This window comes from Mesoplodon densirostris, chromosome 3 (assembly GCF_025265405.1).
Source record: "Mesoplodon densirostris isolate mMesDen1 chromosome 3, mMesDen1 primary haplotype, whole genome shotgun sequence".
Lineage (NCBI taxonomy): Eukaryota > Metazoa > Chordata > Mammalia > Artiodactyla > Ziphiidae > Mesoplodon > Mesoplodon densirostris.
The window spans coordinates 53,490,276-53,517,151 of record NC_082663.1 but is presented as its reverse complement, the minus strand read 5'-3'; the positions used below and the strand labels follow the sequence as shown (position 1 = coordinate 53,517,151).

General features: G+C 36.2%; 1 protein-coding gene across 1 annotated transcript; it reads right to left on the bottom strand.

Annotated features, from left to right (window-relative positions):
• Positions 1-10: 10 nt before the first annotated feature.
• PPWD1 (peptidylprolyl isomerase domain and WD repeat containing 1) lies at positions 11-26,759 on the bottom strand. Its single transcript, XM_060092949.1, has 11 exons — positions 26,567-26,759; positions 23,301-23,403; positions 21,108-21,208; positions 20,850-20,970; positions 12,158-12,605; positions 8,273-8,463; positions 7,241-7,430; positions 4,393-4,574; positions 3,083-3,164; positions 1,600-1,782; positions 11-283 (listed from the first exon to the last, which is right to left on the bottom strand). Exons 1-11 carry the CDS (start codon positions 26,754-26,756, stop codon positions 140-142), a joined length of 1,935 nt encoding a protein of 644 aa, XP_059948932.1. The 5' UTR covers positions 26,757-26,759; the 3' UTR covers positions 11-139.
• Positions 26,760-26,876: the final 117 nt, after the last annotated feature.

Sequence of the window (26,876 nt, the reverse complement as noted above, 5' to 3'; positions counted from 1 at the left end):
AACTCAAAGGCAGAGTTTTAAAAAAATGGCCTTTAATGAAAAATATAAAAATAAATCTTAAGAGCTTCCTTATGTAAAATAATCCTGTGTTTAATATATGTGTGTTTTTATTTACAAAGACAATGAGACAAGTCTTATTTTACTTGACAGTAATATTTATGATGCTGACATCCTCATAGGGCTTATCTGTTTTGGGATTGACTTTGACGTTGGAGATCCTCTGTACAACTTCCATTCCTTTAGTCACTCGTCCAAACACTGTGTGCTTATTATCAAGCCAAGGCTATGTTGGAGGACAAATAGAAAATCTTGGTGAACTCCAAATTCTTAAATCACACCCTCTGGGTGAGCAAATTAAAGAGAATTTAAACTTCAGCTTCATTTAAAAATACAATTTAAAAGATATACTTTCACTTAGCAGCTTTTAAGAGTAATTTCCATGTTATATTAAAAAATATAAAAGCATAATCTAATGTTTAATAAAATATCTGCATCTTTCAGACCAAACAGCATTTGAAGATGTTTGCTGAAGGTAAGTTCTTTGCATGGCTTAAAGAATTATGGCTAAGGCTTTAAAAGTTTTCTGCAGGAATCTTACCCTGCACAAGAGGCAGTTTGGAATAGTTTAGGCAGCACGTGCTTTGGCATCAGAGAGACAGGAGCTCAAACTTTGGCTCTGCTGCTTACTTGACGTTTGTCAAGTTAATCAGGTCTGTTTCCTCATCTGTTTTTTAAAACTGGGTATAGTGATAGTAGAAGTATTGTGAATATTACATGAGATCATGTGCCTGGCAGACAATAGTTATAAGTATTTTTCCTTTACCGCTCGGTGCCTACTTCTAAAAAATAAAATGTGTAATTTTTATAATTTTGTGGAACTGCGTAGCAATAGAGCTAGATATTCTTTTTTTTTTTTTTTTTTAAAGGCAATTTGCTTTATTCATTCCAATTCTTTTTTTTTTTTTTTTTTTTTTTTCCTTCGGTATGCGGGCCTCTCACTGTTGTGGCCTCTCCCGTTGCGGAGCACAGGCTCCGGATGCGCAGGCCCAGCGGCCATGGCTCACGGGCCCAGCTGCTCCGCGGCATATGGGATCCTCCCAGACCGGGGCACGAACCCGCGTCCCCTGCATCGGCAGGCGGACTCTCAACCACTGCGCCACCAGGGAGGCCCTAGATATTCTTACATTGTATTTCATCAGATCTACAATGTCATTGATTAAGGGCTGCATTCTGATTTCAGAGACATAAAAATGTGGAAAAAAAATGTCTTAAAATTGGGAATTCTTACACTCTAATCCTCTCATTCTAAAGACGAGGAAACAAGTCCAGAGGTAAAATAATTTGTTTTGGATTGTCCAATTAATAGTGGCAAAGTTGACTTAAACTGCAGTGTCCTGAATTACAAAAGTACTGTTTTACAAAGTAAAATCTGATTTGTTAGGTAAAATTTTAATTTCCTTCTCTAAATTGTTTTCATTTTTATATCCTGGCATATATAAATAATGGCAGAGAATAATAAAGCTCTCTTTTCCACTAAATTCACTCTCTTAGATCAAAACCTATGAATCTTTGGCTTATAGACAATGCTGTTCTACTTACCGTTGGTACTACTGTTATGAAAAACTGGGATCCATTAGTATTCGAGCCAGCATTGGCCATGCTGAGTGTATATGGTCTGTCATGTCGTAATGTTGAATGAAATTCATCTTCAAATTCTCCTCCCCATATGCTTTCTCCTCCCATACCAGTACCTGTTGGATCTCCTGTCTGAATCATGAAGCCCTTAACAGAAAGTAGATAAAATCACATTACACATGTTACATATATGTATGCTTTGGAGTCTTATGTTTGTCAAGAGTGCTTTGTAGTCAATAAAATCTTAACTTTATTAACAGTCATTCTATAAAGTGATTTTATTAAACTCTTAGTTATACTTTAATTTGGATGATATATTTCCATTGCTTAACTGCTACCTTATTTCAATGATTGAAACAAAAATGTAAAGGTCTTTCCATTTATAGATAGGTACTATCTTGCTCAATAATCTAAAGCCAATTAATAATTTAGATGTTTTAGGATCTTACATAATGTGTTAGGTCTTAACATAATTGCCCCGTTCTTCTCTCTTCCCTTTCCCTAAACACTGGATTTTCTGGTGAGTCACTTCACTAATTCCTTCAGAACCCTGAAATCTGATTTTTCCTTCTGGCATTTCTCCTGCCATTTCTTTCTTTTTAAATTTATTTATTTATTTATATTTTTGGCTGCCTTGGGTCTTTGTTGCTGCACCTGGGCTTTTTCTCTAGTTGCAGCGAGCGGGGGTTACTCTTCGTTGCAGTTTGCGGGCTTCTCACTGGGTGGCTTCTCTGTTGTGGAGCACAGGCTCTAGGCATGTGGGCTTCAGTAGTTGTGGCACTCGGGCTCAGAAGTTGTGGCTCGTGGGCTCCAGAGTGCAGGCTCAGTTGTTGTGGTGCACAGGCTTAGTTGCTCCGTGGCATGTGAGATCTTCCTGGAGCAGGCCTTGAACCCGTGTCTGCTGCATTGGCAGGCAGATTCTTAACCACTGTGCCACCAGGGAAGACCTCTCCTGCCATTTCTGACCTGCCAGTAATCAAGAACTACATCACTGCTCCATCCATTTTATGGAATGCTGCTCAACAAAATCCTGGGCTGAGTTCATTCTGCTCATCAGGTATTAATGGTTGTTTTCACAGATAAAGTGGCAGCATGGCTTTTCTATTATTTAATCTTATCTTCTAGATCCAGACCTTATCTAGCCACTAGGAACTGGTTACCTTGGCTGTTGGTCTTATCTCAGCAAGATCCTTTATTCATTATCTGACCCTTTGCTTTAAGTGCTTTAACTGCTGCAGTGTTTCTAAAAAGGTAACCATGCTATTATTCTTATCCTTGATTCTAGATCTGATTCATGACCATCCATTCTTCTTTTGACTTCCATAGTCCATTTTTCCTATTCCTAATAAACTGCTAAGTGTGAGAGAACAAGATTCCTTAGGTTTTAAACCTCTTGTTATGAAGTAACATACTATTCCTTAAATCACATAAAATTTGCATAACTGACCTTAATTATGCGATGAAATGTATGTCCATTATAATAACCATTTCTGCTGTGAACACAGAAGTTTTCCACTGTCTTAGGGCACCTAGTAAGACATATATTAAAAACATGAAAATTAATTGGAGCACTTTACAACAGTTGTCTTTGTAGTTCAGCTTCCTAATGGTGTTTTCAGAATCTTCTGTATCAGAAGGACAGTCTTTTATTCGTAATTTCTCCTGATCTCAGGACAAGCAAGAGTTGACAGGGCATATAAGCAGTAGCCTATTCTTATAGTTTAATATACTATCTTTAGATCATGACTGCTTATTATATTTGAGTTTGACAGTATTTAGATTCCAAAGTCATTGAGCAGTTTTAAAAAAAAACAACCATAGCACCTTAACCCATTGCACATAGTGGGTTAAGTTCCTGGGAAAGGTAATTTTCTTATTAAAAAAATGATATAGTATGGTGATATTTCCTGACCAATGACTAATTCACCGATATGACAGCTACTAAATTTAATAAACTTTAAATGACAATCACACATTCAGACACACTTTCTAAATAATATTAACTAATCTCATGAGATGATTTAATACAGTACTTTATCATGTAATAGCTCCTAAAGCTGGGAATGGCAGAGGGAATCAGGAGAATCTGTACCAGGCACATCAGGGAATAGGCTTAATGGATGCATGGGTTCTGAATGCTTAAAATGAGATGGTCCAGGAGTCTAGAACTGCCTAGTTTTTTGTTCAATGCCATGATATGGTAAAACACTGGACATAAAACATTCATATCCAAAATAACTAAGTACTTTTAAGTCAAGGCATTGTAAAAGATGTCATCTTTTGGATCAGGAATAGCCAGCCATACTGTATTGTATTTAGTATTGTATGTTCATTCTGCAAACTTTTCAAACATCAGGAAGGAAAAATAATTATCCTCCCCTTAAAGATGTGCTTTGAGAGGAAAGCCAGTTATAACAAGTGACCCACAAAACCTATAGTTGGAATGTGTAGTTGATGGTAGTGGTAATATATATTTATCACTTTACAGTTACATTCAGCACTGTCATAGCTACGATATTCTGTCCTTATAATAATAAACCCGTGAAGTATGTATATTGAAGGATGTGTACATATTTGTAAAATTTTCCCATTTCCTAGCTTAACAGTTACCAGAAAGCTCAGGAAAGATGCTCTATCTAACATTTCAATTCTTCTAAATTCCTTAAGTCAAAATAGCAAGCATTTTAAGTTGCATAGTTTCTTCAAATATACACATTTACACTGGTGTTTATTTACGACAACAAAAACAGTACATACTCAACAGGAAAAAGTTTGATGTGAATGTCTCCCATGCTCGTGTGGATAATGGCACTATCTGACACTCGTTTAGGTCCCTCAGCTTGAGTAGCTGCCATGACTTCTTCTTTAGAAGGTTTCTCATTAAAAACATCTCGGTCAGAATCTGCACTTTTTGTATCTTCTGGTTCTCGTTTAGTAAACTCAAGGAGGAAAATAAAAAGTGAGTAAATGAATTAAATTTTTCATCTGGTTAAAATTTACAAACAAGAAAATTTCATTTCTAATGAAGTATTTGAGGAAACTAAGAACTCACATCAGAATAAATGCTTATTTCAGGAATCACTTCCTATCACTTCCTATCATAGGATGTGTAAGGCAGCTAAATCATTTCTACACTTGTCTAATATGAAAATTCATATGATGATGTATGATTTCAAATGGAATTTAATTTTTTTGGTGGAAATTTTTATGGGTACCCATTTAACAAGATGAAGTTTTATTTGAGGTAGCTCTCTGCTTCTGCCTTCTAGTATGTCCTACCTAACCTGCAATTTATTGCTTACTTTTCTCTATTTAGATTGCCTGAGTTTGAATTCCAGCTCTGCCACTTAACTAGTTATGTGACTTTGGGGAAGTAAATTGATTACTTTTATTTCCTCATTCATAAATGGGGATAATAATAAAAACTACCTCAAAATGGCACCTGATATGAAGATTAAATGAAGGGATGTAAAGTGCTTAGAAAACAGTGCCTAACATATAGAAGGCACTATATACATACTAATAATTGTTATTTCTATGAGTAGGACCTTGTGCTGGTAGGATGAGGATTCAAAGATGAATCAGTAATGGATCGTGATTTTTTTTTTTTTTTTTTTTTTTTTTTGTCAGAGCCCATCTGATCTATCTAAACCCTGAAACTTGGAAGAAAGGATTACATTTTGAGTGAAGTTGTAGAAATCTCAAGATCCTCGGGGTCTACAGAGAATTGAGAAAAATCTTTCAGTTGTTGAAATTCTGGACTGCTCAAGGCCTGTTTCTTTTATTTGACTCTCAGTAAGCAGAAATCTTTTCTCCCAAGAAAGTTCTACTGGATTTCAACTAAGTTCCAGGAAGGTAAAGCTAGTGCCCAGGCCCTGTCTTGCATAATGTCATTCCTTGATCTACTTGGATCAATTCCAAATAAAGGAACAACTAAGCTAGGATGTTACTGCCTTAACATATTATTCTCCAGTTATCAAAGGAATGGCATGTCTGTTGTACTATTTAATTATGTGAATTTTGAAAGTTATCTTGATTTAGTTCACATGTGGAACTATTAAAGTTCAAATTCTGTAAAATTTTACTTTTATTTCATGATAGTGGATTTGAAAAAAGGGATACGAAATTTGTGTATATGTTTACCATTTTAGTTTTGCTTAAGAATATGTACCTCTAATAAAAAAAGTCATGAAAATGTTAGCAGTATAAATACACAGTGAGTGACTTAACATTTTGTTTTTCTATTTCTTCAAAGTTTCCAAGGAACATGTATGGTTTAATCAACATAAGCATAAACTCTGAGGAAAGATAAAGAAAGAAAATTTGTTAAAGTTTTTAAATAAAGTGGATGGAAAATTAGTATATGTGTATATCAAGAATTATCTTTTATGATTTATTTTTACCTTCAAAACAGTAAAATTACAGGTAAAAATAAGAAAAATTATTTTCCTTTAACATATATTAAGAAATTTTTAACAATGACTTTGAAAGTTATAAGCAAAATTCTCATCTTAAAAGAATATACCCATTTTAGGCTAACAGCTTGGTTGGAGGAGATAAACTGCTATTCCTACATTTACCAAACGCTGATAACCTTCATAGCATCACAGCTGCTTCTAATGTGTCAGATGAACGAATGAGTATACTATAATGGGCCAGATACTTTACCAAACTCTGTGGAGTTTGGTATGTGAAGAAAACACAGTGCCCTGTAATTATGGATTTTATATTATCTTGAGGAAGAGAGGATAGTGTCAGAGACACCCCACCACCACCAAAAATCAGCAAATTATTCCAAAAAGTGTGACACATAACACAAGCAGGCACACCTAATCCTACAAGTAAAAAGAACACTCAAGTCTTGTAACTGGGATCAAGTTCAGTATGGTCAGTATAGTAAATGAACTAAAAATGAAGAAAGCTAAACTAGGAGGGCAGCTAATATAGATAGCTGGGGAGTTATTAAAGGACTTCAGGCAGAGAAATAATCACATTTGGGTCTTAGAAAGTCTCTGACCGATTGTGAAGGATAGAATGCAAGCACAGAAGTCTCTACACTTCAGATTTTTCTGTTTGACTCAACAATCAGAATGGTGCTACTCCTAGATAGCTTAGTAGTTTGATTTTGAGCCCAATCTTAGTTAACACTGCAAAGTACTTTTAGTTCTCCAGAAAAAAAAAAATCCCTCAGGAATGTACAATTCCAAGGTAGCATCATTACAGTGGAATCAAAAGGTAAAAATATGTATGTAGAGAAGGAGGTGTGCAAGTTATGTTCAAGAGTAAAAGGTGAAAAATAAGAAAACAAGAATTTTAACAACTCCACAGCAAAAACTATCATAGCCGCTTACTATCATCTTAGCACAAATAGTTATAGAAGCCAGGTGGAAAAATGTTCAAAACAGGATGTAAAACAGTACAGAAATACTTAAAATCAAGCCCTAAAAATTCTACAACATTAATGTTATAAGATGGTATTCTGATTGTTTAGAAAGTCTGCTATTATTGCCAACATTTTCTTCAGTTGAAAGCACAAACTAAAAAAAAAAAACTCCAACTAAACTGGAAGAAACATTAAAGTCTATCTCCTAGTACTTCCACATACCATGTAAAATCTATTCTTTTTGAAAGATGTACAGACTATTGTTGGGTCAGCTTGAATATTCTGAAGAACAGGGTTTTCAGAAGCTTTCATTTCTATAGTAGTTGCAGCACGATGTTTTTTGGCTATTCCCTGGAACAACGCCAATTGCATCACTCTGATATTTTCTTGCTTGCCTAAGATCCGCACACACCTGGAAAATACAACACTATTTTATTCCACAAAATTATCAGGATTAACTCCAGTTATAACAACTTTACAGATAAAAGCTAGGAATCAACTATATCCTTTATCTTTGTACAAAATAACTAGTGAAAGGTTTTTAAAAAGTGTTTTTCTACCTCTCCTTCTCCCCCCAAAAAGTTATTTTAAATTGGTAGCTATCTATAATTTTCAGATTAAAACAATAACAATCATTCAGTCATACAGTTTTAACCTATCCCTATCATTTTAATCTTTCTGCAAGTCTTCAAAGATTTTGTATTGCCAAGAACTACAATATAAATTTGTTTGTATGTGAGAATGTATAGCACAAGATTTTTTTCCTTTAAATATACTTTAAGTTCTTTTCATTTACATTCTGTGATAGTATCTGATTATAGCAATTTTGTTCTAAGACCAAATGGGCTGTTTGCACAAAAGGCTTTTTGTGGTTTCATACATTTTAACTTCTGATTTTATGTCTAGCAGGATGTAATGCTGAATTCTGTGGTTAAAATATTTGGCAACATTTAACATGAACCAGGCTAATTTAAATCAATAAGCAAAAGACAGACTGAAACTTGTTAAAAAAAAATTGAAACTATGCATATCTTCCTTCCATTTCTTTTACAAACACGAGTGGAAACTTTTTACATAAGATTATAAACAACCAAAAGACCACAGAAAAATCCAGTCAAAACATTTGGTTAAGCTTAGACATTTGGGACCATTCCACTTGTCTTAGAACAAACAAAACTCCCATTGTTTCCCAAAAGGAGGAAATGGTCCCTTAAAAGTACATTTTTAAAAAGCATAAATTATATTAAAGCTTACCGGTTTGTTTCTACATTTATAACTTTAATGCCCAGCATTGTTCCATAGAGTACAAAGTGTCCAGTTTCATCAAAAACTATATTAATTAATCTTACTGCATCCACCTTCTCCAATTCACGTTCTACAGCCATGCGTCGGCCAAATTCCATGTCTGGTAGCTGTTGCCTCATCTGCTGCAGTTCAGTAAACATCTAGGAAACAAACCATTTATTAACAAAAAATGTTACATGATAAAGGGAAAGAGAATTTAAATAAAAGCAGAGTATACATTAAGAGCCACTAACAGTTTATGTCCTTACATATCTTCTTAAGGAGTATTCTAAACACTTGAAGCAGGAAATCAAAAGATGTTAGTAAGTTCAATCATAAAAAATAGTATTTATACTAACTGGTTCTTCTAATGAAAAAAAAGAGTAAATATAACTACTGCTTTCTCTGCAGAAACAATATATCTGCTGCATTTTATAAGCCACAGACTAACACTTTCCAATAGAAATATAATGCAAACCACATACATAATTTAAAATTTTTTAGTAGCTACATTAAACAAGTAAAAATAAACAGATAAAATTAATCTTAATGTTTTATTCAACCCAATATATCTAAAATATTATCAAACGATTTAAATTTAAGTAACATAAAAAATATAAAAAAGCAAAATAAAGATATTAAAACATGAGGCAATATTTAAAAATTGAGATATATTCTTTTTTTCTTATATTAAGTCTTTGAAGTCCAGTGTGTATTTTATACTCAGTCCAGCTCAATTTGGACCAGCCACATACCAAGTGTTCAACAGCCATATGTGGTTAGTGGCTATTAAACTGGACAGTGCAGCTATGGACTGTGAGGTCCCTGTATAAGGATCATGGGCCTGCCATATAACAAGCACTCAGTTTTGGTTGAATGAATGAACTCTTATGATTTCACTAATTTATAACAATTTCATAGTTCAGAAAATGTTTCAAGTTATTTTGGAGCACCATTACAGTTAATTATCATTAGGTATATGTGGTTTAGGATAGACGAATATTTTTATGAGTGCCCTTTATTTTGGACATTTGGTTTACTTTTCTTTAGATATTTAATACACAGCTTTCAAGATGGAGGTCACATCTCAATTACTATGTACTATCACACTACCAGCCTCCCCAAAGATGTGATCTTTACAGTTTTCTAGATATTTAGGGCATCAAACATCAGAAATCAAAAGTAGCTCTCTATTGCAGATGAAAAGAAGTCAGGCTTATGTCCCATCTACTTCTTTTTTTCATGCTTGCATTAACGAAATATCCAGTTTTTCTAGATATGGAAAGAACAACATACATAACTCCAAAACTGTAAAGGAGGTGGTATGTGTTAGGGAACAACATGAGGCCAAGTTCTTAAAGAATAGCTAAAAAGCTTGGTCATTAGGGTTTCTTGTCTCCAGTCTCTGAGACTGATATATTGCTTTACTCATTTGCCAGAAATAGCCTAGATGCCAGACTACATTTTTGTAGTGTGGGACCCTTGATTATTTTTGCTAGAGAGAAGATTCATTTTCAAGACTTAAAGTCTGTACATGGCCATCTGCCCACGTATATGTATTTAATAAATTTAATCCAACCTTTTAAGCACATCAGTATCTTTTTTTTTTAACAGTATTCTAGCTTTAATAGTTGGACCTCTCTGTAATACACAACTGCATGGCCATATGCAGTGCTCCTGATTAATAAAATACCAAAAGATACATCTTCATACCATCTAATTAAATGAGAATCTAGTCATTAACCAGTCATTAGCATTGTAAATAATTTAATTGGCATTTGCCTTTTTTTTTTTTTGCCAACTCTCTCATTCTGAATTTTAACTTCTGTCATACACTTTGCTACTGACCTTCTCGTATTACCTCAGTCCTATAATTTCAACATATGTTAAAGACAACAGTGAAGAAATAGTGGATTGAACATGTCAGAGTATATGTGTTAAGACTTGATTTATATCCGGAGAATAGATTTTAAGTATTTCTTTTCTTAAGGAATCTGGGAAGAGCCACAAGTTGTAAAGAGTTTTAAAAGTATATTTAAGTTGAAACCAATATGTAGTTACCAGCCACCATTAAAGAAGAAAATATCACAAAGAAAGGTTTCTCCTTCTCCTAAAAGCATAATGGAAAGCTTTATTCTTCCAATAAGAAAATGAGTTATGAGGATGATTTGATTAGCAAACAAATCTTCCCTTTTGTCTGGATTCATATTCCTTCAGGCAGATGATCAACCCAACTTATTACTACTTGCCACCAAACAAGAGTATCACTAATAAGGGTGGTAACATTTTTGAAGCGCTTAATTCAGGGAATCTAATGTAAACTGGTGACTACCAAGACTGTAGAATTGACACCGTCATACAGTAAACATTATCACTACAAAGGTTCAACCCACAGCCTCTCAAGAGGATTCAATATACCATTAGCAGTTAGAGAACCACATGATGGAAACACGTGATGAAACTCAAATATCCACAAAAAGCAATTACCTTAGCATGGATAAAAACTCTTATTCTACAACTACATGCTCTAATAAATTTTTTTTTTTCTGTTTTATTGGCCACACTGCGCAGCATGCAGGATCTTAGTTCCCCAACCAGGGATCGAATCCGCGCCGCCTGCAGTGGAAGCGTGGTGTCTTAACCACTGGACTGCCAGGGAAGTCCCAATAAATTCTTGTTAGCAGTAATTATGTGTCAAGTATTGTTCTTAATGCTGGAAATACAATCATAAGCAAAACAGATACAGGACCATAAATCACACACAGTTTAGTTTACTGGGGGTTGATACATATTAATCATATAATAAGACCAAATATTCTAAAAGAAACAGTGATACAAGAACCACATAAAAAAAAAGTTGTCTGAGACTCTAAGAACAGTGGAAGATTATCAGGGAAAATGACTCTTCAGGATTTGAAGGATGAGTTCAATAGGTAATGGGAGGAATGGGGAGAGGGGTCACTCCATACATGAGGGACAGCATATGCAAAGGCCCTGTGGTGGAAGACATAGTCAAGAACTGAAAGAAGGCCTGACTGGCTAGAGTAAGAGGTAGTAGAGGTAGGTTGAAGGCACAATATGGCAGGCCACGATTTGGTCTTGATCCTAAGAGCAACAAGTAGTCACTAAGAGATTCAAAGTATGACAAAATCAGATATGTGCTTTGAAAAGATTCCTTTGGGTGGAGCATGGATAACAGATTAGGAGGAAGCCAGAATAGATGCAGGGAGTAGTCCAGGCAATAGGCCAGGCAAAAGATCATGAGCTAGGGTAATGACAGCTGTGCTAAAAGAAGGATATATAAAGTATATGTAGAAAGTAAAATTAACAGGACTCATGATGAATTAAATAGAGCGGTAAGGAAAAACAGGTAAAGATGACTCAGGTTCTGGCTTGTACAAGCAGATGGATATTTGTGCCATTCATGAAGACAGCAAAAATAAATAAATACAATAAAAGGATAGGACCAGGTCTTTATAATAGAAAGCTGGAAAAATAAATTTGGAAGTAGTCATACAGACAGACAGGAGTGTAGAGTGAGAAGAGAAGGGGGCCTAGCATGGGTTTTGAGGATCTCAAAAGAAGGAGCTTGCAAACAAAACAAAACTGAAAAAAAAGACACATAAGTATAAGAAAAACTGGCTCAGACTTAATCATATCATAAACATAGGGAAGGGAGTTTTGAAGAGCAACAATGCAAGACAGCAGACAGTTGAATAATACCTTTAATGTTCTAAGAGAAAATGATCATCAATCTAAATGTCCATATCCAGAAAAAAATATCTTTTAAGAAATAGCACAAAATAAAGACATTTTCACAAAAGTAAAATCTGATTAAATTTATATGGCACTTACACTTAGTGATTCATCGAAGACTCTCATGAGTTTTCCAGTTAAAAATCTGAAAATTCTAACCTTTCTATCAGAACCAATAGTAGCAATTTTCTTCCCATCAGGTGAAAAACATATGCTGGTTGGATAAGCCTTGCATTTGGCAAATTCATATAAATCTGTGTCAGTTTTATATTCCCAGTTCACATTTTTGGGGAATTTATATTCATGAAGAGGACCGGTCCAGTATTCAATCATTCCAGATTTGTCAGAAGACACTATTGCTTTGTAAACTGGGTTTAGCCGTATCTGAGTAAGAGGTGATGTATGGAGTTTGTCAAAAATATGTAGCGGCTGGTTATCTCCTCGACCATCGTAAATGAAAATTTTTCCTGTACTCTTCTCAGAAGCCGCAACTGAAGATATGGCATCCCCTGGGCAATAGATCCACTCACACTGTCCAGGAAAATAGCTAAAATAGTAAAGAATTGAGGGGGAAAAAAAGAGGTCAATACAAGAAGTAAGCATCCTTCCTCATTCTCATCACCAAAAAGTGTCCTGGCCAGCAATTTACTTCTTTTGGATTCTTTGCTCAGAAGTAGCAGACAGAGATACAGAATGGGGAAGAATAAGAATAGCTACTGATTTTTCTCTTTCTGACTTCATCAATGCAATGATAATAACTTCTGAGGATTTATCAAACCACAAGAAGAGAACTGCATACAGCAGATCATTTACAAGGAAACCTGAACAGATGTGGGCCTTAAAATACTCCAGGGCATTGTTTTTTGGATCTTTGTCTATGTCTTCATCTATGTATAACTTACTTTTAAAGGTTAGCATGTAACAGTATACTTCATAAATCCATTCTTGAAATATTTAAGATAAAAATATTTTAGTCATGACTCTGCTCAACAGAAAAACATTCTGATATCACACCCTCATTATCAGTAGCTTGATCTTACAACTATGAGCTCTGAACATGCTACCTGATAAAGTGTAAAAGAACTGGACAGATTTCATCAATATACAAACCTTATATATTCAGTTGTGTGTTGTCTCCTTCAAAATAGTCAGTCTGAGAAGTTACACAGTTATTCCAATGATTGAGGTAATGCTCAAAACCTTTTAGGGACTCTTAGAATTTCTATCAACGCTTAAAAAATATAGGCATACCTCGGAGATATTGCAGGTTTGGTTCCAGACCACTGCAATAAAGTGAAAACTGCAATAAAGCAAGTCACATGGATATTTTGGTTTCCCAGGGCATATAAAAGTTTATGTTTACACTATCTGTAGTCTATTAAGTGTGCAATCGAACTATGTCTAAAAATATATATATATATATGGATATACGTACCTTAATTAAAAAATATTTTATTGACTCCCTCTTGCGAGAGCACCAAAATCACAACTACCTGCTGAAAAATCAATGACAGGAAGACACTGGAACTCACCAAAAAAGATACCCCACATCCAAAGACAAAGGAGAAGCCACAATGAGATGGTAGGAGGGGGTGCAATCACAATAAAATCAAATCCCATAACTGCTGGATGGGTGACTCACAAACTGGAGTACACTTATACCACAGAAGCCCACCCACTGGAGTGAAGGTTCTGAGCCCCACGTCAGGCTTCCCAACCTGGGGATCCGGCAACAGGAGGAGGAATTCCTGGAGAATTAGACTTTGAAGGCTAGCAGGATTTGACTGCAGGACTTCGACAGGACTGGGGTAAACAGACTGCACTCTTGGAGGGCACACACAAAGTAGTGTCTGTGCATTGGGACCCAGGGGAAGGAGCAGTGACCCCATAGGAGACTGAACCAGACATACCTACTAGTGTTGGAGGGTCTCCTGCAGAGGCGGGGGATGGCTGTGTCTCACCGTGAGGACAAGGACACAGGCAGCAGAAGTTCTGAGAAGTACTCCTTGGCGTGAGCCCTCCCAGAGTCTGCCATTAGCCCCACCAAAGAGCCCCGGTAGGCTCCAGTGTTGGGTCGCCTCAGGCCAAACAACCAACAGGGAGGGAGCTCAGCCCCACAGATCAGCAGACAAGCGGATTAAAGTTTTACTGAGCTCTGCCCACCACAGCAACAGCCAGCTCTACCCACCACCACAGTCCCTCCCATCAGGAAACTTGCACAAGCCTCTTAGATAGCCTCATCCACCAGAGAGCAGACAGCAGAAGCAAGAAGAACTACAGTCCTCCAGCCTGTGGAACAAAAACCACATTCACAGAAAGGTAGACAAGATGAAAAGGCAGAGGGCTATGTACCAGATGAAGGAACAACATAAAACCGCAAGAAAACAACTGAACAAAGTGGAGATAGGCAACCTTCCAGAAAAAGAATTCAGACTAATGATAGTGAAGGTGATCCAGGACCTCGGAAAAAGAATGGAAGCAAAGATCAAGAAGGCGAAAGAAATGTTTAACGAAGACCTAGAAGAATTAAAGAACAAACAAACAGAGATGAACAATACAATAACTGAAATGAAAAATACACTAGAAGGAATCAATAGCAGAATAACTGAGGCAGAAGAACGGATAAGTGACCTGGAACAGAGTGGTGGAATTCACTGCTGCGGAACAGAATAAAGAAAAAAGAATGAAAAGAAATGAAGACAGCCTGAGAGACCTCTGGGACAACATTAAACGTAACAACATTTGCATTATAGGGGTCCCAGAAGGAGACGAGAAAGAGAAAGGACCCGAGAAAATATCTGAAGAGATTATAGTCGAAAACTTCCCTAACATGGGAAAGGAAATAGTCACCCAAGTCCAGGAAGCGCAGAGAGTGCCAAGCAGGATAAACCCAAGGAGAAACATGCCGAGACACATAGTAATCAAATTGGCAAAAATTAAAGACAAAGGAAAATTATTGAACGCAACAAGGGAAAAATGACAAATAACATACAAGGGAGTTCCCATAACGTTAACAGCTGATTTCCCAGCAGAAACTCGACAAGCCAGAAGGGAGTGGCACGACATACTTAAAGTGATGAAAAGGAAGAACCTACAACCAAGATTACTCTACCCAGCAAGGATCTCATTCAGATTCGATGGAGAAATCAAAAGCTAAGAGAATTCAGCACCACCAAACCAGCTCTACAACAAATGCTCAAGGAACTTCTCTAAGTGGGAAACACAAGAGAAGAAAAGGACCTACAAAAACAAACCCATAACAATTAAGAAAGCAGGAATAGGAACATACATATCGATAATTACCTTAAACGTGAATGGATTAAATGCTCCAACCAAAAGACACAGGCTCGCTGAATGGATACAAAAACAAGACCCATATATATGCTGTCTACAAGAGATCCACTTCAGACCTAGGGACACATACAGACAGAAAGTGAGCAGATGGAAAAAGATATTCCATGCAAATGGAAATCAGAAGAAAGCTGGAGTAGCAATACTCATATCAGATAAAATAGAGTTTAAAAGTAATGAATGTTACAAGAGACAAGGAAGGACACTACATAATGATCAAGGGATCAATCCAAGAAGATATCACAATTATAAATATATATGCACCCAACATAGGAGCACCTCAATACATAAGGCAACTGCTAACAGCTATAAAAGAGGAAATCAACAGTAACACAATAATAGTGGGGGACTTTAACACCTCACTTACACCAGTGGACAGATCATCCAAACAGAAAATTAATAAGGAAACACAAGCTTTAAATGACACAACAGAACAGATAGATTTAATTTATAGGACATTCCATCCAAAAACAGCAGATTATACTTTCTTCTCAACTGTGCACGGAACATTCTCCAGGATAGATCATATCTTGGGTCACAAATCAAGCCTCAGTAAATTTAAGAAAACTGAAATCATATCAAGCATCTTTTCTGACCACAACACTATGAGATTAGAAATCAATTACAGGGAAAAAACGTAAAAAACACAAACATGTGGAGGCTAAACAATATGCTATGAAATATCTGGGAGATCACTGAAGAAATCAAAGAGGAAATCAAAAAAATACGTAGAGACAAATGACAACAAAAACATGACAATCCAAAACCTATGGGATGCAGCAAAAGCAGTTCTGAGAGGGAAGTTTATAGCAATACAAGGCTACCTCAAGGAACAAGAAAAATCTCAAATAAACAATCTAACCTTACACCTAAAGGAACTATAGAAAGAACAAACAAAATCCAAAGTTAGTAGAAGATCAGAGCAGAAATAAATGAAATAGAAACAAAACAATAGCAAAGATAAATAAACCTAAAATCTGGTTCTTTGAGAAGATAAACAAAATTGATAAACCATTAGCCAGACTCATCAAGAGGGAGATAACTCAAATCAATAAAATTAGAAAAGAAAAAGGAGAAGTTACAACAGACACCGCAGAAATACAAAGCATCATAAGAGACTACTACAAGCAACTCTATGCCAATAATATGGACAACCTGGAAGGAATGGACAAATTCTTAGGAAGGTATAACCTTTCAAGACTGAACCAGGAAGAAATAGAAAATATCAAAGACCAATCACAATAATGAAATTGAAACTGTGATTAAAAATCTTCCAACAAACAAAAGTCCAGGACCAGATGGATTCACAGGTGAATTCTATCAAACACTGAGAGAAGAGCTAAAACCCATCCTTCTCAAACTGTTCCAAAAAATTGCTGAGGAAGGAACGCTCCCAAACTCACTCTATGAGGCCACCATCACCCTAGTACCAAAACCAGATAAAGATACTACAAAAAGAGAAAATTACAGACCAATATCACTGATGAATACAGATGCAAAAATCCTCAACAAAATACTAGCAAACACAATCCAACAACACATTAAAAGGATCATACACCATGATCAAGTGAGATTTATCCCAGGGATGCAAGGATTCTTTAATATATGCAAATCAATCAATGTGATACACCGTATTAACAAACTGAAGAATAAAAATCATATGATCATCTCAATAGATGCAGAAAAAGCTTTTGACAAAATTCAACACCCATTTATGATAAAAACTCTCCAGAAAGTGGGCACAGAGGGAACCTACCTCAGCATAATAAAGCCCATCTATGACAAACCTACAGCAAACATCATTGTCAATGGTGAAAAACTCAAAGCATTTCCTCTAAGATCAGGAATGAGACAAGGATGTCCACTCTCGCCACTATTATTCAACATAGTTTTGGAAGTCCTAGCCACGGCAATCAGAGACGAAAAAGAAATAAAAGGAATACAAATTGGAAAAAAGAAGTAAAACTGTCACTGTTTGCAGATGACATACTATACATAGAGAATCCTAAAGATGCCACCAGAAAACTACTAGACATAATCAATGAATTTGGTAAAGTTGCAAGATACAAAATTAATGCACAGAAATCTCTTGCATTCCTATACACCAATGATGAAAAATCTGAAAGAGAAGTTAAGGAAACACTCCCATTTACCAGTGCAAAAAAAAAGAATAAAATACCTAGGAATAAACCTAGCTAGGGAGACAAAAGACCTGTATGCAGAAAACTATAAGACACTGATGAAAGAAATTAAAGATGATACAAACAGATGGAGAGATATACCATGTCCTTGGATTGGAAGAATCAATATTGTGAAAATGAATATACTACCCAAAGCAATCTACAGATTCAATGCAATCCCTATCAAATTACCAATGACATTTTATGCGAAACTAGAACAAAAATTCTTAAAATTTGTATGGAGACACAAAAGACCCCAAATAGCCAGAGCAGTCTTGAGGCAACAAAATGGAGATGGAGAAATCGGACTCCCAGACTTCAGACTATACTACAAAGCTACAGTAATCAAGATAGTATCGTACTGGCACAAAAACAGAAATATAGATCAATGGAACAGGATAGAAAGCCCAGAGATAAACCCACGCACCTATGGTCAACTAATCTATGGCAAAGTAGGCAAGGATATACAATGGAGAAAAGACAGTGTCTTCAATAAGTGGTGCTGGGAAAACTGGACAGCTACATCTAAAGGAATGAAATTAGAACACTCCCTAGCACCATACACAAAAATAAACTCAAAATGGATTAAAGACCTAAATGTAAGACTGGACATTATAAGACTCTTAGAGGAAAACATAGGAAGAACACTCTTTGACATAAATCACAGCAAGACCTTTTTTGTTCCACCTCCTAGAGAAATGGAAATAAAAACAAAAATAAACAAATGGGACCTAATAAAATTTCAAAGCTTTTGCACAGCAAAGGAAACTACAAACAAGACGAAAAGGCAACCCTCAGAATGGGAGAAAATATTTGCAAATGAATCAACGGACAAAGGATTAATCTCCCAAATATATAAACAGCTCATGCAGCTCAATATTAAAAAAGCAAACAACCCAATCCAAAAATCCAAAGAAGACATACAGATGGCCAAGAAGCACATGAAAAGCTGTTCAACATCACTAATTATTAGAGAAATGCAAATCAAAACTACAATGAGGTATCACCTCACACCAGTTAGAATGGGCATCATCAGAAAATCTACAAACAACAAATGCTGCAGAGGGTGTGGAGAAAAGGGAACCTTCCTGCACTGTTGGTGGGAATGTAAATTGATACAGCCACTATGGAGAACAGTATGGAGGTGTCTTAAAAAACTAGAAATAGAGTTACCATATTACCCAGCAATCCCACTACTGGGCATATACCCAGAGAAAACCATAATTCAAAAAGACACATGCAAGGGGCTTCCCTGGTGGCGCAGTGGTTGAGAGTCTGCCTGCCGATGCAGGGGACACAGGTTCGTTCCCCAGTCCGGGAAGATCCCACATGCCGTGGAGTGGCTGGGCCCACGAGCCATGGCCGCTGAGCCTGCACGTCCGGAGCCTGTGCTCCACAACGGGAGAGGCCACAACAGTGAGAGGTCCGCGTACCGCAAAAAAAAAAAAAAAAAAAAAAAAGACACATGCACCCCAATGTTCATTGTAGCGCTATTTACAATAGCTAGGTCATGGAAGCAACCTAAGTGTCCATCAACAGATGAATGGATAAAGAAGATGTCGTACATATATACAATGGAATATTACTCAGCCATAAAAAGGAACGAAATTGGGTCATTTGTAGAGATGTAGATGGATCTAGAGACTGTCATACAGACTGAAGTAAGGCAGAAAGAGAAAAACAAATATCATATATTAACACATATATGTGGAACCTAGAAAAATGGTACAGATGAACCGGTTTGCAGGGCAGAAATTGAGACACAGATGTAGAGAATAATCGTATGGACACCAAGGAGGGAAAGTGGTGGGGGGGAGGGGAGAGGGGGGTGGTGTGATGAATTGGGAGATTGGGATTGACATATATACACTAATATGTATAAAATGGATAACTAATAAGAACCTGCTGTATAAAAAAATAAAATAAAATTCAAAAATTCAAAAAAATATATTTTATTGCTAAAAAATGCTAATTGTCATCTGAGCCTTCAGCAAGTCATAACCTTTTTGTAATAGTAACATCAGAGATCACTGACCACCGTAACAAATACAAAAATAATGAAAAATCTGAAATATTATATGAGAATTTCCAAAATGTGAAATAATGACACAAACTGAGCAAATGCTGTTGGGAAAATGGTGAGTATAGACTTGTTCATGCAGGGTTGCCACAAACTTCTATTTGCCCAAAACCCCACAGTATCTGTGAAGCACAATAAAACAAGATATGCCTGGTTCTCTTTCAATATCCTCAAAGGGGGCAAATGTTCAACATTTATGAACAGATTTGATTTTTTAAAATAGCTAAAGTCTTGAGGGAAACAAAGCTGGGGAATAAGACAGATGATCAATAGGTATTTCTATTTGTAGTCAAAAAATAAGTTCTGACCACAAATAATGAGACTGATTTCCTTCAGTGTCTCATAATCTGATTTTAAAGGAAATTCCAAAGAATTCCTGCTACATACTGAATTGTGTAGTTCCAACCCCCTACTCCTCCAATTCATATGGTGAAGCCCACATCTCCAAAGTGACTGTATCTGGAGAAAGGGTTTTAAAGAGGTAATTAAGGTTAAATGAGGTCATAAAGGTGGGGCCCTAATCCCACAGGCCTGTGGCCTTATAAGAAGTGGAAGAGTAAAATATTCCCCACTCTTTCCCCTGTCCCTAATGAGGACAAAGTGTGAAACCTAGAAGAGAGTCCTCACCAGAAACCACACCCTGCTGGAACCTTGATTTTGGCCTTTCCAGGCTCCGAAATAAATTTCTGTTGCTTAAGCTACCCAGGGTATGGTCTTTTGTTTAATCTCATTACTGTACAGTCTAAACACATAGTTTGGATGTCAATATACTTCAAAGTTAAAATAACCAACAACTCCAAAAATGTGCATAAGCCTTATACAAACACAATGCCGTATTACTGAAATAAGCATAACAAGGAAGTTAATTCTACATACCAGTACATTAGACATGATGGATACTCATTAATTTATTAAGTAGTGTCAAATGGATATAATGAATCCTTGTTGTGGCGCTGTTGGGACATTTCTGCTGTAATTAATGACAAAAACCACAGCAGGAGCCCCCAAACAGCATCATAACAAGGATTCATAATATTTAATTTTCCCAAGTAAAATAGAAAGTCACATTTTTTAATGGAATGATAATATATTCTGTTTAGAAATACCTATGGAACAGGGAAGTTTAGTTCAAGAATTCTTCCATTAAGTTAAAAAAATATATACTTTAAAAAAGACTCACCCAAGCTTCAGCATATTGATCATGTCAAAGTTCACTACATCAAACACCTTCATTGCTTTATCATCACCCACGGAACAGAACAATGCTCCCTCAGAGCTAATTGCAATACTCTCAATAACTCCTATTTAAATAAATCAAATTAAAACATTCTAGTAAACACCAATGAAATGGACATAATTGAAAGAAAAAAATTCTTTAAAGAAACTTTAATCAGTACAGTTTAAAACAGAGTCAAAAAAAAAAAAGTGAAATTCTTACCTAGGTGACTGCGAAAATGTTTAACAAATTCAATCCCCTCTTCTATTTTTTTCCAGAATTTAACATGTCCATCATGACTGGCAGTAATAATAAAGTCTGTCCTGCATATATAAAATAGTATTAGTTTATTTCTAAAACAGATCTATGAATCACTTAGTACTCCCAAAGCAATCATTCACTGAGAATCTTGGACTCTTAAATAACAGGTTAAAAAAAAAAACCTTCCTTCATGCAGACCACTATATCACTATATTAGGGTAGACAGAACATTGCAAAATTTGATGCTCTTTTTTGGATATCATAACAGCTTCTGCTGCACTAATTTTAAATCCAAGAGCTAGGATCAGAATTGAGCTAGAGCTTGACATTAAAAAAAAAAAAAAGAAAAAGAAAAAAATCTCACCAGGAATCACTAGATCTTAGGGTCCTTTAATGCTAAAACTACCCTATAGGGAGTCTTTTCATAGGGAAAATGTACTATCTTTCAGAATTTGATAAATAATTAAATTCCAACATACTACTTACATATACAGCAAAATTCAATATAAGTTTGTTTCAGATACTATCCAAGGTATTTTGCTTGTTTATGTATCAAAATCTTGTACAGTATAGCCTCCTCTGTCAGGTATATAAAAATAGAAACCATTTGTTGAAACCTAGTATATGTCAAGTACTCTACATACATTATCTTAGTTACAACTACCTGTACAGCAACTCTATTAGGGTGAATATTTTTTACCACCTTTTAAAAATAAGGAAATAGTTTTACAGTGTTAAATGTATTTGCCACAGGTCCATAACTGGAGAGCAGCATTCAATATTGGGTCTGCCTAACTTCAAAATCTAGGTTTCTATAAAATCTTCAAAAATCTTTCTATTACAGCCTGCTGACTTAGGTTAAACAAAGAAACTTGGAGTGATAGAATGCTAGTCCTATATGCAGCTTTATACACTGACAACTTTGGACTAGGAAAACAGAGTTAATATTTGGTTAAAATTATCCCATAAATGAAATATAAAGATTTTATTTATTTATTTACTTATTTATTTACTTATTTATTTATGGTACGCGGGCCTCTCACTGTTGTGGCCTCTCCCGTTACGGAGCACAGGCTCCGGACGCATAGGCTCAGTGACCATGGCTCACGGGCCCAGCTGCTCCGTGGCATGTGGGACCTTCCCGGACCGGGGCACGAACCTGTGTCCCCTGCATCGGCAGGCGCACTCTCAACCACTGCGCCACCAGGGAAGCCCAAGATATTTAATTTAAATCTTTAACTGTCTCCAAGAGATCAAGAATAGACTGATCCAAAGAGCAACAACTCATCTTCTTCTTTCCATGCTCACTGCCAATATCATCCCAGCCACCATCATATCTCATCTAGGTTTCTGTATTAGCTTCCTAACTGCTCTCTCTGTATCCATTCTTGCTCTATTTGAATCCATTCATCTCACCACAGCCAGAGTGATCTTAAAAAAAAAATATATATATATATATAGATATATATATACACATATATATATGGTGTTACTCTCCCAATCAGGTTCAAATTCCATATAAGAAATAGAAAATGCTCTGGGGTTTAGTCCTTGCCTTTTTCCGCCAGCCTCATCTGCCATTTAACCCCTCTAAACCTGCTTCTTTTTCTGTAAAATGTAGATGATACTACCTTATAAGATTGTTAAGATAAATGAAACAACTTATGAAAAAGCCTTGGCACTATACCTGGACATAATATGCACTCAACAAAGAGCAGAATATTACTATTATTATTATCATCCTTCTACAAATCCCTATTCAGCTATTTTGAAGGTCCTGTGACATTTCCAGAATGTCTTCGATCTCACCATTTTCCCCATTAGTACTGAAGAGGCCAGCTACCAATTACTATCATCTTAACTAATAGACTCTTCTTCATGGAAGCTCAGACACTACCTGGTTCATCCCCTTTTGGCATTTATCTCCAAAAGACATGTACATAAACTAGGGAATTTTGTCTTAGAGAATGCATTCCTTGTATGATATAGGAAAGACCACGTAGGTCTTTATTTAACATAAACTATTACAAAACCTATGGAATGAAATAGAAATCCTTAATATCCTAAAACTACTTCTACAAATCCATCTCAAAACTGAAGCATTTTAAAAAAGGATAAACTTCTCAGAAAAAAATTAAGATGTGATAGACTTACTTGGTGCACACCACATGGGTGATAACATCTCTATGCATGTAACTGCGCTCATACATGGATGCACTGGGGAGATTATCAAGATAGACTCTTTCAAACTCTAGAACTAAGGAAAAAAAGTAAAGAAAAATATTTTTTAACAACTGGAATGCTATTTTGTATTTTCTTCTAGATTTTAATTTCTCTCAATTCACGTATAATGAAAAAAAATCCAGTGTCAGTTATGTCAGTTGTAACTTATTTCACAGTACTGAATAGCACCATTATTTAGTTGGTCATAACAGGTTCTCAAGTACTATATAGACACTTAACTGTTCCCAGAACTTAAGAGTTGAGTGGTTCTGGTTAATATAAAGGTTCCATTAAAAACCAAAAATCTTAAAGTTTCATGAAAATATCACAACCATATTTCTAACCATGTAGATCCAATTATTAGTGCTCATTTAAATAAGTAATAAGAGGCCAGTGACAATCTAGAATGTCTCAGTTTATCTTGAAGGCAATGATCCTCTTTGAAGTCACTGGTACTAGGTTTGAAACAGGTAAACACGATAAATCCTTAGATTTTTGGAGCTGAGAAAATCCTAGAGAATATCCAGTTGAGTGCTTCTCAAAACTTTCCCAAGGGCAAAACATTTTTAAGAGTGGTAATCTGAGGAAATATTTCATTATATGAAAATATGAAAAATTTCACTAGTAAAAAATGCCATTATACTTGTAACCAACAAAACAATCCATGATGGCCAAACACGCCTATAAAAAGTTCCTAAATTAAGCATGACTGTTTCATGGTTTTTTGTAACTACCATATAGCAGACTCAAACTTGTGTCAAACAAATTACTTTTCCCTTCATTTTCAGTAACAGAACCCCTGTTTTTATATGGGAATACTGACATCCAGCCACAAGATCTTTCTCACCATCTCTGCAATTAGGTGTGATCAAATGCTAATGAGATAAAAGTGAAAGTGTTGTGCAACAGTCAAGAAGTCTCCTTGAAGAGTTGTGCCCTTCTTCCCTTATTCAGTCCTACAGCTGGGAACTGGGAGATAAGCACTGTTAACTCTAACAAACACTAAGGACAAAGATGAGGTCCATACCCTAGTGATGTTTGGGCAGGAAGTTGGAAAGAACCTAGGTCTCTTTGGAGCCTCCACACCAATCCTAGATTGTCTACTTCAGGACTTTTATCTTTTTAATGTTACTGTCATATTGAATTTTTCTGTAATATGCAGCTAAATTTAATCCTATCTGATGCATATTCCTTTTGCTGTTTGTTAGTTCACTTGTTGAACAGATATTTATTGAAAACAAACTAGGTTCCAAGAGACATGGACATAAAGAAGAATTAACACGTAGTTCCTGTCCTTGAGAAACCATCAGTTTAATTAAAGGTAATGCCATATCATCATTTATAGTGTCTTTCTGAAAATGTGTACAAAAGTCCAATGTCCAAAGAACATGTTAAAGTGGATGGTTCCATTTCTAGAAAGTTTTAAACCCCTGTCCTTTTAGATAAAATCTTCAATGATATTTTTCTAACATTTCATACCTGTTTTTAAATTTCAACTTTTTCTTCAAACTGAATACACTACTGACTGGCTTAAATAGAATGAACATCTAATTGTCTCAATTGTATCAAGTTTATAAGCTTTTTGTCTCCTAATGCTAATATCAGCATTTTGATATTTTTGGATTTTTCCATTCCCTCCACTCATTTCCACAAAAAAAGGACATGAAATCTAGTGCAAGAAAATAATTACGAGCATAAACATTATAATATTCAATCATTCAATACTTATTGAGTATCTGCTATATGCAAAGCACTGTACCAAGCACTGGAGCAAAACAGGCATGTTCTTTGCTCTTATATGTTTACAGTCTTAACAGTGAGGAGAAACATTAATCAGACAATCACATGAATAAATATACAATTAAAAATGTAGCAAGTGTAATGAGGAAACAATTGCTATGGAAACATTTAACAGAAAGACTTAGTAGTAAAAAAAAAGGTAATGCACTTTAAGGGTGTTAATGTACAATGTTCAAAAAAGTAGCTTCTTCAAAATTCGGATACATAAAATTGGAAGGCTACCTATAAATTCAGTGTGATAAACACACCTCAGATTTAGGATGAATGTGCTTTAGAAACCTAGCCCAGACTGGAAGAAGTCACAGGTTTCCCAGAGGAGGTGATAGCTGAGCTGACTGTTAAAGGTTGAACAATAGTAGGTTAAGTGAAATGGGTGAGGGAAATTATTCCAGGCAGAGACACCATGACAGCCATGCAGGCATTCACAGGAGAAAAAGGGCATGCCCAATTCTCAAGTGTTTTAAGTATGGCTGGAGCACAGAGTAAGAAGGAACTAGAAGGTTTTTGGTAGAGGGAAGTAATGGAAATGCGCTGAGGGAGGTAAGAAGAAATCATATCAAGAAGGACCTTGTATGCTATGTTAGGGAATTTGGACTTTGTTTTGAAAATAATGAGATATCACTTAAAATTTTTAAGTAGGGAGAGTAATAAGGATTTGAACGTTCAGAAAGATCACATTTTAATGGTCTTATACGTTTAAGGAAAAAATTTCAAAGAACTTGAAAAATAAGAAAATTTAATCTGTCCCTTTCACCACTGCCCCCCGCCCGCCCTTGTTTGGACCACCCTTTTTAGTTGATAAAATTTTGTCACTAATCCACGTTAGTGGAAAAATGCTTCAGGCCATGGTATGTCACGAGTATGGTTTGAAAACCACAGACCTTGGTTTTTAGATGAAAGATTTGTGATCCAGGAAACTTATGTAACTATGTCAGAAAACTCATTAGTGGAAGAGTCAGGATTGAAATTATCTTTACCTATTCTTTACCACTCTAAATAGGCACCGCCTGCCCCGGCGGCCCAACACACTACACCACTCTTGAACTGAAAACCTTAAATAGAACCAGTATTCTTATCCACGTCTGCTAAACGGGGTTAAAAATTCCAACCTCATACGGCTGCTGTACGGATTAAATGAGAGGCGCCAAACACGTAAGTACCGGCATAAATTAGCTTTAGCATCCATTGTAACAAATCAGAGATTAATTGTGTTAGATATTATCAAAAAGGCGCTTTACTCAAACCAAATAACTATTTCGGGAGTAAAGAACGGCCAGAAGTGAGAAGACGACCCTCTGTTCCGAGGGCACAAATCCTCCGTTTTGGGGTCTGGCTTGAAATCTCCTACTCGGGGGACACAGCATTCCAACCTGCCCTGTGCCTATCTCTGTAACTACCTTTCCTCTTCTTGACCAGCGTTGCCTCTATAGGTAAGGGCCCAACCCAGCGCTCTTCATTTTCTTCTTCGTTCTCTTGGGCCACAGCCACTACCAGCTCTCCCTCGCCGAGTTTCCTTTTTTCAGGTTCCTCCGGGTCCCGGTGCCTTCTCCTTCTCAGTTGTGACTCGCTACCACCTTCGGCCGCCATGTTGTCCGAATCGTCAGAAAAGGCGCGACACCCACAGCTCTGCTACCAATCCCGAAGCAGCGGCGCGGCCTGTTTGTCAGCGGCCGAGCAAGTTCCGGGATTGGCTGGGAGCAGAACCAA